The sequence below is a fragment of the Anomaloglossus baeobatrachus genome, chromosome 3 (genome assembly GCF_048569485.1).
Source record: "Anomaloglossus baeobatrachus isolate aAnoBae1 chromosome 3, aAnoBae1.hap1, whole genome shotgun sequence".
Classification (NCBI taxonomy): Eukaryota; Metazoa; Chordata; class Amphibia; order Anura; family Aromobatidae; genus Anomaloglossus; species Anomaloglossus baeobatrachus.
Genome location: NC_134355.1, coordinates 28,414,488 through 28,429,065, shown reverse-complemented (window position 1 = coordinate 28,429,065; position 14,578 = coordinate 28,414,488). Strand labels below are relative to the sequence as shown.

At 51.0% G+C, this 14,578-nt stretch overlaps 1 protein-coding gene across 2 annotated transcripts in view; it reads left to right on the top strand.

The window, feature by feature from the left end:
* Positions 1–14,578, top strand: part of LOC142295956 (calpain-8-like) — a 129,143-nt gene that overhangs the window by 31,935 nt on the left and 82,630 nt on the right. For both annotated transcript variants that reach the window (XM_075339093.1, XM_075339094.1), the window contains exons 8-9: positions 2,606–2,680; positions 12,978–13,135. In XM_075339093.1, coding sequence (XP_075195208.1) covers positions 2,606–2,680; positions 12,978–13,135 — 233 coding nt within the window. The remainder of the gene's footprint in view (positions 1–2,605; positions 2,681–12,977; positions 13,136–14,578) is intronic.

Here is a 14,578-nt window from a genome sequence, read left to right as displayed (position 1 = left end):
CGACACGTACAAGCCGTGGAGCGGACTACCCGTGGGAATCCATAGGGGTCAAACACTTACACATAGGTGCAGGGAACGACAGCCACCATCAACCCGTCCGGGGAGAGTGAAGACACCGCAGCCGACTGCGGGCCCCGTCCATCCAGCCGTTTGGTTTACCAGAGACTCTGTTCTTGTCTACCTGAGTGAGTACACCAGTGCCATCCGGCACCGCGCTGCACCGCAATGTTGCCCCCGCGTCCAAGCTGCCTCCCCGCATCGGCACCTGCACCTATCCCTCCTCCCTACTCCCCAACCGGGGTCCCGAGACCAACAGCCCCTACCCACAGAGGAATCGACAACTTAGCTGCTCTTCGCCATCGCTCCCAGGATTCCCCGTCAACCAGCAGCGGTGGTGCCCACCATCACCACAACCAGTGGGTGGCATCACAACCAACATCCCATCACCAACCAACCCTTCCCTCCCCTTTCAGTCGTGGGCAAGGAGGCGCTGCTCGAGCCCCCGAGTCCGGCCCCGTGCTCGAGACACCGAGGAGCAGAAGCACCGGACCCGAGCGCCAGAGATCCCCAGGCGAGCGGCGTTCCCAAAACCCCGCCGCCCGCGACAACTGTATTTTAAAAAATGCATCTAAAAACACAAAACCAAAGCAAAAAAACACATTTATCTGCAGTGTTTTTCCTGCCTAGAGATTCAGTTTTTGGTGCAGACAATCTGCAACATGGGAACATACTCTTAGGGGTACTTTGCACGCTGCGACATCGCAGGCCGATGCTGCGATGCCGAGCGCGATAGTACCCGCCCCCGTCGCAGCAGCGATTTCCTTGTGATAGCTGCTGTAGCGAACATTATTGCTACGGCAGCTTCACATGGACTCACCTGTCCTGCGACCGTCGCTCTGGCCGGCGACCCGCCTCCTTGTTAAGGGGGCGGGTCGTGCGGCGTCATAGCGACGTCACACGCCAGGCGGCCAATCAGAGCAGAGGGGCGGAGATGAGTGGGATGTAAACATCCAGCCCATCTCCTTCCTTCTGCATATCCTACGGAAGACGCAGTGACGCCGGTAGGAGTTGTTCCTCGCTCCTGCGGCTTCACACACAGCGATGTGTGCTGCCGCAGGAGCGAGGAACAACATCGGACTGTCGCGTCAGCGTAATCATGGATTACGCCGACGCTGCACCGATGATACGATTACGCCGCTTTTGCGCTCGTTAATCGTATCATCTAGGCTTTACACACTACGATGTCGCATGCGATGCCGGAAGTGCGTCATTTTCAATTTGACCCCACCGACAGCGCACCTGCGATGTCGTAGTGTGCAAAGCCCGCCTTAGGGGTACTTTGCACGCTGCGACATCACTAGCCGATGCTAGCGATGCCGAGCGCGATAGTACCCGCCTCCGTCGCACATCTTGTCTTGTGTTATAATGTTATAATGTTATATAATGAGAGTGTTATAATGTACTGAACACCCCCCGCTCCGGGTGGCTATCCCTGGCTGTCCCTACTCTTCCCTGGTCTATGCCCACCACCAAACCAGGGGGTGTTCAGTACATTATAACACTCTCCGCAGGTAGGAATGGTAAGTGGAGGATCTACTCAGTCCCTCTTAGACTGTTGAGGACTCAGCTAACTATCTATATATTAGTATATTCCTGCACGCTTTCTCTGCGTTCCATCTGGACCTTCACGAGCACATTGTCTTTTGTCCTCTATGTTGACTAGACACTTGGTGTCTTATTGTTTTTAATATTTAATATCAATAAAGACTAATGTTTTAGAGGTTTGTCTTAGGTGGTTTTTATGGACAATCACTGACGTAATCATAAATCACATCAGTGACATATAAGCTCAGTGGCCACTGGAGCTCCTACATCACTGACTTAATTTATGATGAGCTCAGTGGGCTGGAGATGAGGTAGAAACACTGACGCCTGTGATAAAACAGGCAGGGAAATGTGTTACCTCAAAAAACAGCAGCTGAGAGCCCCTGCTGTATCATCCACATACTTACTTGTCATAAGTGACATATGCTTTCTACCTAGGTCAGGATCTGTGATATGGGCTGACCATAAACTAGAACAGCTCTGCACACTTAGACACAGTCATTATATATATATATATATATATATATATACACGTGTGTGTATATATATATATATACGTGTGTGTATATATATATATATGTACAGTGTATATATATATATATATATATATATATATATATATAGTGCAGAGTACGGGTATATTTATAAGATTATCTCAGCACAGAAACATTTTTTTGGAACAAATAATAATGTGAAACTTCTAATTATTCCAGGAAATATTAATTGAAATGGTATTTGTTCTGGAACAGTCCCATTAATGATTTTTTAATTACTTAGATTTAGAATTTGGTTTTTTTTTAACCTGTAATAAAGTAAAATAAAAAAATAGGAGTAATTTTTCGTGATTATTAAATTACTACTGTGCACCGGCAGCAATCCTGATTGGGCAGAGACCCCTGACAATATGTCCCCCCATGGAGCTAAAAACAGCGAGCTACTGTAGAAGAGTAAGGCAGTAAATTACATTTCAGATTTTTATTATTTTCCCATTTTCTCTCAGTTCTGAAGAGTGGAACAATGTGGATCCCAAAATTAAAGCAGATCTCAACATTACGAATGATGAAGGGGAGTTTTGGTGAGTTGTCAGCTTGTATCAAACAGTTTGACCCCCATAAACTGTTTACTTCCCACTTACACAGAGTCTTGCCAGGCCCATCCTTAAAGCTGTTACCGAACCATCATCTTTCGCTCCACACGCCACATTACATAGCCAACATCTGTGTCTATCAGCAATGGTTAGAGCTAAGCTCCACTCGGCGCTATTAACCATTTAATTGCTGCTGTCAATGTCTGACTGTGACTGTGTTATATTAAATTAGCCCCAATGTTCATGCGCAACAGCATCTACTCTGTTCGAGACACCGTTGGGCTATTAAGGTAGCTGTCTGTTTGCTGAAGGGCTCATCACTGCCAATTTGGGCCTACTCCAAAACTTATTTACACACTGAGTTTCAAAGGAGACCAAAATGGTCCCTATATAATGCAATACTACTGCAGTATATACAGTGTGATGTAAAGGTTTCAGCACTCCGGTCAAAATATCTGTTATTGTGAAAAGTTAAGCTAGATGAAGATGATATAATCTCTAAAAGGCATAAAGTTAAAGATGACACATTTCATTTCAATTTTATTTTCATCTTTTACATTTTTAAATGATCAAAAAAGGAAAATAGGCCTATGAAAAAGTTTGGCACCCTGCATGGTTAGTGTATAGTAGCACCCCCTTTGGCAAGTATCGCAGCCTGTAAATGCTTTTTGCAGCCAGCCAAGAGACTTTAAATTCTCGTTTGAGGGATCTTCATTCATTCTTTTTTGGAAAGTTTTCAGGTTCTGTGAGATTCCTGGCTCGTCTTGCATGCTCTGCTCTTTTTGAGGTCTAGCCACAGATTTTCAATGATGGTCATATCAGGTGACTGTGAGGGCATATGAAAAACCTTCAACTTTCGCCTTTTGAGGTCATCTATTGTAGATGTTGACATGTGTTTAGAATCATTATCCATTTGTAGAAGACATCCTACTTTTTTCTCCTCTTTTCTCCTTCAGCTTTTTACAGATGGTGATATGTTTCCATCAAGAATATGTTGAAATTTCATTGAATCCATTCTTCCCTCTACCCATAAAATGTTCCCCGTGCCATTGGCTGAAACACAACCCCAAAGCATGATTGATCCACCCCCATGCTTAATGCTTGGCGAGATATTCTTTTCCTGAGATTCTGTGCCTTATTTCTCCACACGTACCCTTAATCATTGTGGCCAAAGAGTTCTATTTTAACCTCATTGGTCACATAAAACTTGTTTCCAAAATACATGGATGTTATAGTGTATAAGGTTGAAGGTAGACTTAAGTCCATCGAGATGTTCTTTTGCATATTTCTGATGCTGAATTTTAGAGTGAGGACGCATGAGAGGTTTTCTTATGATGACTCTTCCATGAAGACTATATTTGTGCAGGTGTCTCTTGACCAGCTGAGGGAGGATTCTCCGGTCATGATGTCTGTGTAACCAAACCCCCTTATCCTCTAAGAATAAACACACGGACTGCATGCGACTTGGTTCAAATGGCCACAGCAGCCTTTTATTGCCTATTGTTTTACAAACTAGCACCTTAGGGACGCCGTCCAACGGGCGACCCAAAACAACCACATAAAGGTAACAATAGACAATAACATTTACAATACCCCCCGGGGTAGGCCCAGTCCACTAACTACTACTCCCCCTGTCCCCGGCCGCAACACACCGACCCAGAGATGAGGTGCCAATCACCCACGGATTGACCCCCACACTTTGGCAGAACCCCGTGCCTGCCACATCCCGGAACCGAGAGCCACCATACCAAGACAATGACTCCCGGTCCAGCCACCAATCACTTCCAAACCTCTGGACCAGACCTACCCCCCCCCCGCTGCTGTGACAAATAGTATCCCAACTACCCAAAAAACATCCCCCACATAACAACACAAAAGGGAGGGTGGGCGGGGATCGTTCGGCGTCCGGAAACAGAAGAGGAGGTAACTCTTCCCTCTCCCGGACTAACCCTTTCCCTACTCCTCCTCTTCCTCCCAGGCTAAGACCATCCCCAAATACCATATTAGGCATACACACAACTGTCCCTATTAACCCCATCACTCCCTACCTCCCCCTTGGTCATGTCGCCCCTCCCCCCCAAGTGGCTCCGTGGCTTTCTTGACCAGCTGAGGGAGGATTCTCCGGTCGTGATGTCTGTGTAACCAAACCCCCTTATCCTCTAAGAATAAACACACGGACTGCATGCGACTTGGTTCAAATGGCCACAGCAGCCTTTTATTGCCTATTGTTTTACAAACTAGCACCTTAGGGACGCCGTCCAACGGGCGACCCAAAACAACCACATAAAGGTAACAATAGACAATAACATTTACAATACCCCCCGGGGTAGGCCCAGTCCACTAACTACTACTCCCCCTGTCCCCGGCCGCAACACACCGACCCAGAGATGAGGTGCCAATCACCCACGGATTGACCCCCACACTTTGGCAGAACCCCGTGCCTGCCACATCCCGGAACCGAGAGCCACCATACCAAGACAATGACTCCCGGTCCAGCCACCAATCACTTCCAAACCTCTGGACCAGACCTACCCCCCCCCCCGCTGCTGTGACAAATAGTATCCCAACTACCCAAAAAACATCCCCCACATAACAACACAAAAGGGAGGGTGGGCGGGGATCGTTCGGCGTCCGGAAACAGAAGAGGAGGTAACTCTTCCCTCTCCCGGACTAACCCTTTCCCTACTCCTCCTCTTCCTCCCAGGCTAAGACCATCCCCAAATACCATATTAGGCATACACACAACTGTCCCTATTAACCCCATCACTCCCTACCTCCCCCTTGGTCATGTCGCCCCTCCCCCCCAAGTGGGTCCGTGGCTTTCTTGACCAGCTGAGGGAGGATTCTCCGGTCGTGATGTCTGTGTAACCAAACCCCCTTATCCTCTAAGAATAAACACACGGACTGCATGCGACTTGGTTCAAATGGCCACAGCAGCCTTTTATTGCCTATTGTTTTACAAACTAGCACCTTAGGGACGCCGTCCAACGGGCGACCCAAAACAACCACATAAAGGTAACAATAGACAATAACATTTACAATACCCCCCGGGGTAGGCCCAGTCCACTAACTACTACTCCCCCTGTCCCCGGCCGCAACACACCGACCCAGAGACGAGGTGCCAATCACCCACGGATTGACCCCCACACTTTGGCAGAACCCCGTGCCTGCCACATCCCGGAACCGAGAGCCACCATACCAAGACAATGACTCCCGGTCCAGCCACCAATCACTTCCAAACCTCTGGACCAGACCTACCCCCCCCCCCCGCCACAGGACAGACCACGTGACACCTTACGTGGCCTGGACCCGCCACACACCAAAAGCACGCTCCACACCATCCTGCAGACCCAACGCCCATAAATCCAGACCGACCTCGTTGAGGTGCACACCATCACCCTGCCGGCTCCAAATCCCTGTGCCTTACCACAATCCCACCATTCCTGGTCACAAACCTAGCCACCACCCTATTCACCTGGGCCCTGGCCTTATTAACCTTCTCCACCGACCTAGCCCCTCTACATGCCAACCTGGTCACTATGTCGGACCATACGACCAGCAAACCAGGATACCGCTTCCACAACTGCAGTAAGTCGATCTTTATATCTCGGATCAAATCCCGCGACACCCGGGCACCAAGATCATTACCCCCCACATGTAATACCAGCACATCCGGGGGCCGCTCAACTTTACAATGGAAACGAAATTCCGGGACCTCCCTGCCCCACTCCATACCCCGAACTCCGATCCATCGAACAGTCGCCTGCGCACGATCCAAACCCAGCTGTCGACCATTTGGGCGGACCTCAGCCCAACGGGCACCGCAAAATACAAAGGAGTGCCCCAAGATTCAGATCAGGCACTTCCCTATAACAAATAAAACAGAACGAAAATATCAAAACCAATAACATCACAACCACCAACACAGCTAGAAACACCCCTTTCCGCAAACCTTCCGCACGTAACCAAATTACCATGATGCTACAACAACTGCGGTCTCACATACCGCCGAAAACAAGAAGATTCCCATCTACCAATACGTTTCACCACCTCATCTCCAAGCCCCCAACGAGCTGCCTCCGTCGCTGCACCAATTCGGAATGAATGCGACCCGAATTCCTCCGGGCGCTCCCCTGTGTTACGTAGACTTAGCCGCAGAACCGCCACAAACTGAAACCTCGACAAAAACGACCCATTCAAATGCCGCAACAACGGGCCAGGTAAGCCTCCCCTCACGGCCATAAATCTCTCGACTAAACGCACAGGGCACAATTCCTCTCCTGGAACCGCATATAACACCACCAATCTACCACGGCCCAGCTGATCCATTTTTGACCGGCGAATCCGGCACTCCACCTGACTACCGCTCACTCGCACATCCTCAAGCATCAAACCACCACCCGTCACCCTGGACGGGCTTACCAGCTCGCCTATCCGGAAAGCCCCATAAAAAGCGAGACCGAAAGCCGTTGTAAACAGAACCGTCTCGTACACAGACTCACAAATGCCGCTCAGGCACCCACCATCCGTCTCAACAAACCGAACGATACAGGACGCCTCTTGTCCCTCTCCCGTACGCCGCGGCGAAAACCCCACAAAGCCTGACGAACCCGAAAATCCTGTGAAACATCACGCTCCCCTCTCATTTTTAACCAAAACGCCACTGCCGACACCCGATGTGCCACAGCCGATGCCGAGCGCCCAGCTGAAAAATCCGTACTCACCAACGACAACAAAGCCACCAAGTAATCCACGCTCTCCCCACCAAACATCAGACACAACAACTCCTCCCATTCAGCCCACACCTTAGCATACCGGCACCAAGTCACCTCGGTCACCGAGTTCCGAATCAAGTCTGAGATCACCGCCTCACCAGATGCCACAAATCCTCGGGACACTCCACTCCAACTTCGTCCGCCCACGGCAACAGCGCCCGAAACCTGCTGAACTGAAAACGAGACAAAGCATCAGCCACCTCGTTGTCAACACCCGGAACGTGCCTTGCCACTACCTGCACATTCAACTGCAGACATCTCAACACTAAATGCCGCAAATACACCACCACCGGCTCCGACTTAGCAGACAAGTTGTTAATCGCGTGCACCACCGCCTGGTTATCACAATGAAAACACACTTTCCTTCCGGCAAAGTGCGACCCCCATAGCTCCACTGCTACTACAATGGGGAATAGCTCTAACAGAGCCAAATTCCTAACCAAGCCGCTCTCCCGCCACGCCTGTGGCCACTGCCCGACACACCAATGACCTCTGAAGACAGCTCCAAACCCGGCCAACCCCGCCGCATCCGTAAACAGCTGCAACGCCCCGTTAGACGCCACCCTCTCCATCACCAGCGCCCGGCCGTTAAAATGCTGCAAAAATTGATCCCATACTTCCAAATCGTCCCTGATCGCCTTTGTGATCCGCACAAAATGCGCCGGAGACCTTACCCCGGCCGTCGCCGTCGCCAAACGCCTCGCAAACACTCTCCCCATCGGCACAATTCTGCAAGCAAAATTCAATTTTCCAAGCAAGGACTGCACCGCCTTAAGCCGCACCTTCTTCGCCGCTTTCACCCCCGTCACTGCGGTCCTCAAATCACGGACCTTCTCCGCCGGCAACCTGCATTCCATAGCAATGGAGTCAATCTCAATTCCCAGAAAACACATCACCGGCGCCGGGCCTTCCGTCTTATCCGGCGCCAAAGGAATCCCGAAGCTGGCCGCAACTTTTTGCAACGCAAATAGCAAACCCGCACAAACCATCGAACCCGCCGGCCCGACACACAGGAAATCGTCCAAATAATGAATGATGGACGTAAGCCCGGACACGTCCCGAACCACCCACTCAACAAACGAACTAAATGCCTCAAAGTACGAACACGAAATGGAACAGCCCATTGGCAAACAACGATCAACATAATAACTGCCATCCCACCAGCAACCCAACAAATGCTGACTCTCTGGATGAACCGGTAACAACCGAAACGCCGCTTCTACATCCGCCTTTGCAATCAATGCACCCCGCCCCGCCGCCCTAACCAGGTCCAACGCCTTATCGAACGACACATAATATACCGCAGACAACTCCGGTGCAATGCCATCATTCACCGATAACCCTTCTGGGTAAGACAAATGATGAATCAGCCGAAATTTATTCCGCTCTTTCTTTGGTACCACCCCCAACGGCGAAACCACCAAATTCCAGCACGGCGGGGCGACATAAGGACCGCCCATCCTGCCCAAAGCCACCTCCTTTTCCAGCTTCTCATCCACCACTTCCGGATGATCCCGAGCGGAACGCAAATTACGATACGGCGGGACCGACGCATTAACAACCGACGAGATATGAAAACCATCGGAAAAACCAGAACATAACAATGCCGCAGCCTCCCTGTCCGGATACCTATTTAAAAACGGAACCATCACTTCTACCTTCACCGGCGTCGTCCCTCTTACCAGCCCCGTCACCAGCCTTTCCTTTTCCTTTTTTAAAACATTTGGACAAGCTATGTCCCCCCCCACATCCGGAGCATTCATGCTTAAAACGGCACGCCGCTCCAAACCTGCACTGCCCTTCATTGTACTGCCAACACAAACCTTTTTTGAAACTTGCCGGGGACCCGGCCCCCGGACCCCCGGCGCCCCCCCGAAAGGGCTGAGTCGGTGCCGACATCAATCGCATCCATAAGGAAATATCCTTATGGTCCCATCGCATATCTGGCCGCATTGCCTTCCGCTGCCTAAATTGCTCGTCGTAACGCAGCCATGCCAGGCCGCCATAAACTCGATAAGCCTCCCCTATCGCATCCATGTAACCGAACAAAGCCGAACAATGCTCCGGCTCCTTCTCCCCGACCACGCTCGCCAAAATCGCAAATGCCTGTAGCCAGTTGGCAAAAGTCCGAGGAATAAGCCTATAACGGCGCTTTTCCTCCTCATCCTTCTCCTTTTTGGAGTCACTCGGCTTAACCCTATCCAGATTACATTTCTCCAGGGGAAGCAGAGAAAATATCTCTACATATTCCCCATTCCAAATTTTTTCCGCACCTCCTTCTTTAAATGGGCCCCCAGCGGGCCTTCAAAACAAACATAAACCTCGCTTTTAGCCCTATCATCTAGGCGCACCACCTCATCCTCCTTCTCCTTTTCCTTCTCCTTTTCTCCCCCCGTCTCACTCCCCCCCTCGCCCCCCCCTTTACTCGCACCCGCTCCGTCACCCCCCGTCACCGACGAGGCCCCTAAACCGGCCGCTCCCACCCACGCCGCCACCGGCGCCTGAGCCCCCTCCCCCGCCGCCCCCGAAGCCGCCGCCAGCCCCTGCAACAGCCCCAACAATTGGCTCCACACAGCTAAACCAGCGGGTGCTGCCGTAGCCGCAGCCGCCCCCCCCGAAGCCCCCCGCCAGCGCAGCCCCTGCCGCCTCCGCGGCCGTCTCACCCGACCGCCGCTCGGCGTCCCCCGAGACCGCCGCCTCGCTGTCCTCCATCTATCGTCCATCCGACTCCTCCGAAACGAAAGCCTCTTCCTCCTCCTCGCCGCTGGCCTCATCTTCCATCCGACATCCGGGGGGCGCCGCCGCAGCACCCCCCCACCACGGCCGCCAGACAGGGCCGCCGCGTGGGCAGAGTCATCCCCGCTCCATCTCTTGCCCCGGGGTGACAACCCAGGAGACCGTCCTGTCCCCCGCGCCGGCACCCCGGGCCTCGATCTCTTGCGCCCGCCCCCCTGCCGACTGCAAGGGGCTTCTGGGCGCGGACGAACAGACGCCCGGCTCCGGGTCTCAGCCGTCGTCGCCTCTGGCCCTCCTGGGCTATTGCAGGCCTCCGTCCGCTGAGTCCTCCCGCTCCCACGGGAGACTGCCACATCCGGGGGCTGCACAGCAGTACTGAGTGACCCGTCACTCCTTCCCTCAGCCGCACCGGGGTTAGTCACCGCAGACCTCCCCCCGGCGCCGGACCTACCGCCACGTGCAGCCCCGCGGTTCCCCCGCCGACTGCAGGGGGATCTGCTGGCCTCTCTCCTGCGCCGAGCGCGCTCCCGACCTGGAGCCGCTGCACTCACAGGAAATCCAGCCCAGAGGCCGGGACCGGAAGTAGGCCCCGTGCTGGCCACTCCCACCTCCCGACCGCCGCGGCTGGAGCAAAGATTCCTCCCGCCGGCCTCTGCAGCAGCCAGACGCTGCTGCTGCGCTGCACTCTGCGGAGGGTCCCTGGAGGGGCTCTTACATCTCCTCCTCGCCCCCCCCGCGCCCGGGGAATACCTGCGGGGGGGCCGCGACTGGCGCCCGCCGCTGCTGGGGGGACGAGGGGCAAGCGCCGACGGGTTAACCCCGGCAGCCCTGATGTGGGACTGCACTGCCAGGGGCCCGTGCGCTGCAACCGCTGCCTGGATCAAACGCTTTAGGTCCTGGAGGTCCGCCATGGAGGTGATCGTTCGGCGTCCGGAAACAGAAGAGGAGGTAACTCTTCCCTCTAACGGACTAACCCTTTCCCTACTCCTCCTCTTCCTCCCAGGCTAAGACCATCCCCAAATACCATATTAGGCATACACACAACTGTCCCTATTAACCCCATCACTCCCTACCTCCCCCTTGGTCATGTCGCCCCTCCCCCCCAAGTGGGTCCGTGGCTTTCTGAACAGTAGAACAATGTTCCACAAGTCCAGAGTCTGCTAAATCTTGTGAAAATTGTTTTTAACCATAGGAAACTATTTAGCTTTAAGGAGTTGAAGCAGTTTTGCCTTGAGGATTGGGCAAAAATCTCAAAGAAAACATGTGGAAAGCTCATACAGACTTTGCAAAAGTTACTTGAAGCTATAATTATGTCAAAAGGAGGCTTTTCAATACAAAGTACTAACTTTAGGGGGGTGAATAGTTATGCACGCTGAAGCTTTCAGTTATTTTTCTTTCCCTGATTGTTTTTTGCATTACAATAAAAAGATAGCCAAATGGGCACAGTTTTAGGCCTGTCCTTTACACGGACCGATACAAACACTGAAAAAAAACAGTGACATGCATATAAGTTACATAGAGTGAGAGAAATTGAGTTAATACACTGTGGGCAGTGTGATGATTGGTGGGGTACAGGGGGATTGTTGCACATACACTTATGATCCCTGATTGTCATGATCCCTGCACTCTGGTGCCAAAGTTACAAATAAGGCTGAGGCCACACGGGTAAATGTGCGAGTCTTTGCAGCACAGCGGGAGCCAAAAGTCATGAGAGGGTCATGCGACTGTGGTCCGATCATGCGATCAGACCACAGCTGCGGGGGAGCAGCGCTGTGGAGGGGTGGGCCGGCGCTGCGGAGGGGAGGGATTTATCTCCCTATCTCCTCCATTGCAGGCTGATACGAGAATCGCACTGCACTAGTGTAACGCAAGTGCAGTGCAATGTTTCTCTCGCCCCATAGACTTGAATGGATGCGAGTGAAACATGCTCGCATTGCACCCGCAGCATGCTGCGACTATTTTCTCTGTTCCGATTAGGGCTGAGAAAATAATCGCTCATGGGAGTGGGCACATAGAGTAATATTGGTCCGAGTGGAATGCGATTTTTTTTAATCGCATTCCACTTGCTCCGTGTTACTCGCCGTGTGTTCTAGGCCTAAGTGCTACTTTGCACGTTGCGACATCGAACCTGCGATATCGTCGGGGTCAAATCGAAAGAGGAGGTGGGCGGGATGTTTACGTCCCGCTCATCTCCGCCACTCCGCTTCTATTGGCCGCCTGCCATGTGATGTCGCTGTGATGCCGCACGACCCGGCCCCCTTAGGAAGGAGGCGGGTCGCCGGCCAGAGCGACGTCGCAGGGCAGGTGAGTGCGTGTGAAGCTGCCGTAGCGATAATGTTTGCTACGGCAGCTATCACAAGATATTGCATGTGCGATGGGGGCGGGTACTATCGTGCTCGGCATCGCTAGCATCAGCTAGTGATGTCGCAGCATGCAAAGTACCCTTCAGACTGATGCTTCAGCATAGGCAGCGCTGTACCACCGACCTGAAAAGTCAATCAAAAAAGAGGTCCTGCCCACACCATGCTGGAACGGAGAGAGTCTGTTGAGCATGGCTGTCCTCAAAAGTAAACTTGAGAACATCCCTTTAATTTAGAATATCTGAGTTTTCTAAAAGGACCAGCCCCTATAAATGCTCCTTATCCTTTGTATGTCCCTTGAACCCTACATTAAGATCCTCTCCTATTATAATTCAGCAAATGTCCATTCCGAATATGTGTTGAGCTTTGAAAAGTTTTGTAATTCTGTATAAATTTAGCTTTGTTTGTTTGCAGGATTGCCTACTCTGACTTTCTGAAAGAGTTTTCACGAGTGGAGATATGTGACATCTACATGAGCGAGGTCTGCTGTGGTGGCACCTACAAGTGGTGCCTGACAGAATTCAGTGGCAGCTGGAAAAAAGGAAGCACAGCTGGAGGGAAAAAAACTCTGGGTAAGAACGGGGCCACACGGGGATCTACTGCGATCCTCGCATGACACTCGGTTCACGCTGGCAGCACAGCAGGAGCCGAGTGTCATGCGAGTGTCACTGCGACTGAGGTCCAATCATGCGATCGGACCACAGCTGCGGGGTGTGGGCCAGCACTGAGGAGGGGAGGGCTGGAGCTGCAGAGCGGAGGGATTTATCTCCCTCTCTCCTCCGGAGCCGGCTATTGCCATTCTTGCCCTGCACTTGTGGTACACCGGTGTCCGCGAGTGCAGTGCGATTTTTCTCTCGCCCCATAGACTTGAATGGGTACGAGAGAAACCAGGATTGCATTACAGTAGCAGCATGCTGCGATTGTTTTCTCGTCCGATTAGGGCTGACAAAATAATTGCTCATGGGTGCTGACACATAGGCTAATATAAGTCCGAGTGGAATGCGATGTTTTATCGTATTCCACTTGCTCCGATTTTCATGCCGTGTGTCTTAGGCTTAAAGATGCTTGTGCTTCCGAGCCATGCCCACCACCATCAAACATTATGTCTACGATCAACGAAATATTATGAACCGAGGGCTGTGTATGCGCTTCTACCTCCCCATTCCCTGCTGTACTTTATGGGGCCCCATTTTCCAGACATAGTAGATGCAGGTTCCTTTGGTGAATATTCCACAAATGTGAAATGCCAAAAAGCAAGCCACATTGCAAAAATATATAATTAAAAATATGTATTACATATTGATTTTGTATACGGCTTCTATGCAAGCAATAAATTAGCAAGAATGAGAGGCGGATATAGGGAAGAAAGTAAAGACAGGATCAGACTACATAGTAGGTATCATTTATTATTTGTGGTCTGTAACCATGGAGACATGGAGAGATGCTATGTGAATCCTTAAGGATAAAAATTATAAAAAATTATAATAGTAAAATAAAATGGCAAATATTTTTGCAATAATTTATATGAACAAAAGTTTATTTATTTTATTTCTGATGATTCACATTAATTATTATCGATGTTTCCCCCTTTTCCCTCATACAGTGCCTTCAAGTAGTATTCAACCCCCTGCAGATTTAGCAGGTTTGATAAGATGCAAATAAGTTAGAGCCTGCAAACTTCAAACAAGAGCAGGATTTATTAACAGATGCATAAATCTTACAAACCAACAAGTTATGTTGCTCAGTTAAATTTTAATACATTTTCAACATAAAAGTGTGGGTCAATTATTATTCAACCCCTAGGTTTAATATTTTGTGGAATAACCCTTGTTTGCAATTATAGCTAATAATCGTCTTTTATAAGACCTGATCAGGCTGGCACAGGTCTCTGGAGTTATCTTGGCCCACTCCTCCATGCAGATCTTCTCCAAGTTATCTAGGTTCTTTGGGTGTCTCATGTGGACTTTAATCTTAAGCTCCTTCCACAAGTTTTCAATTGGGTTAAGGTCAGGAGA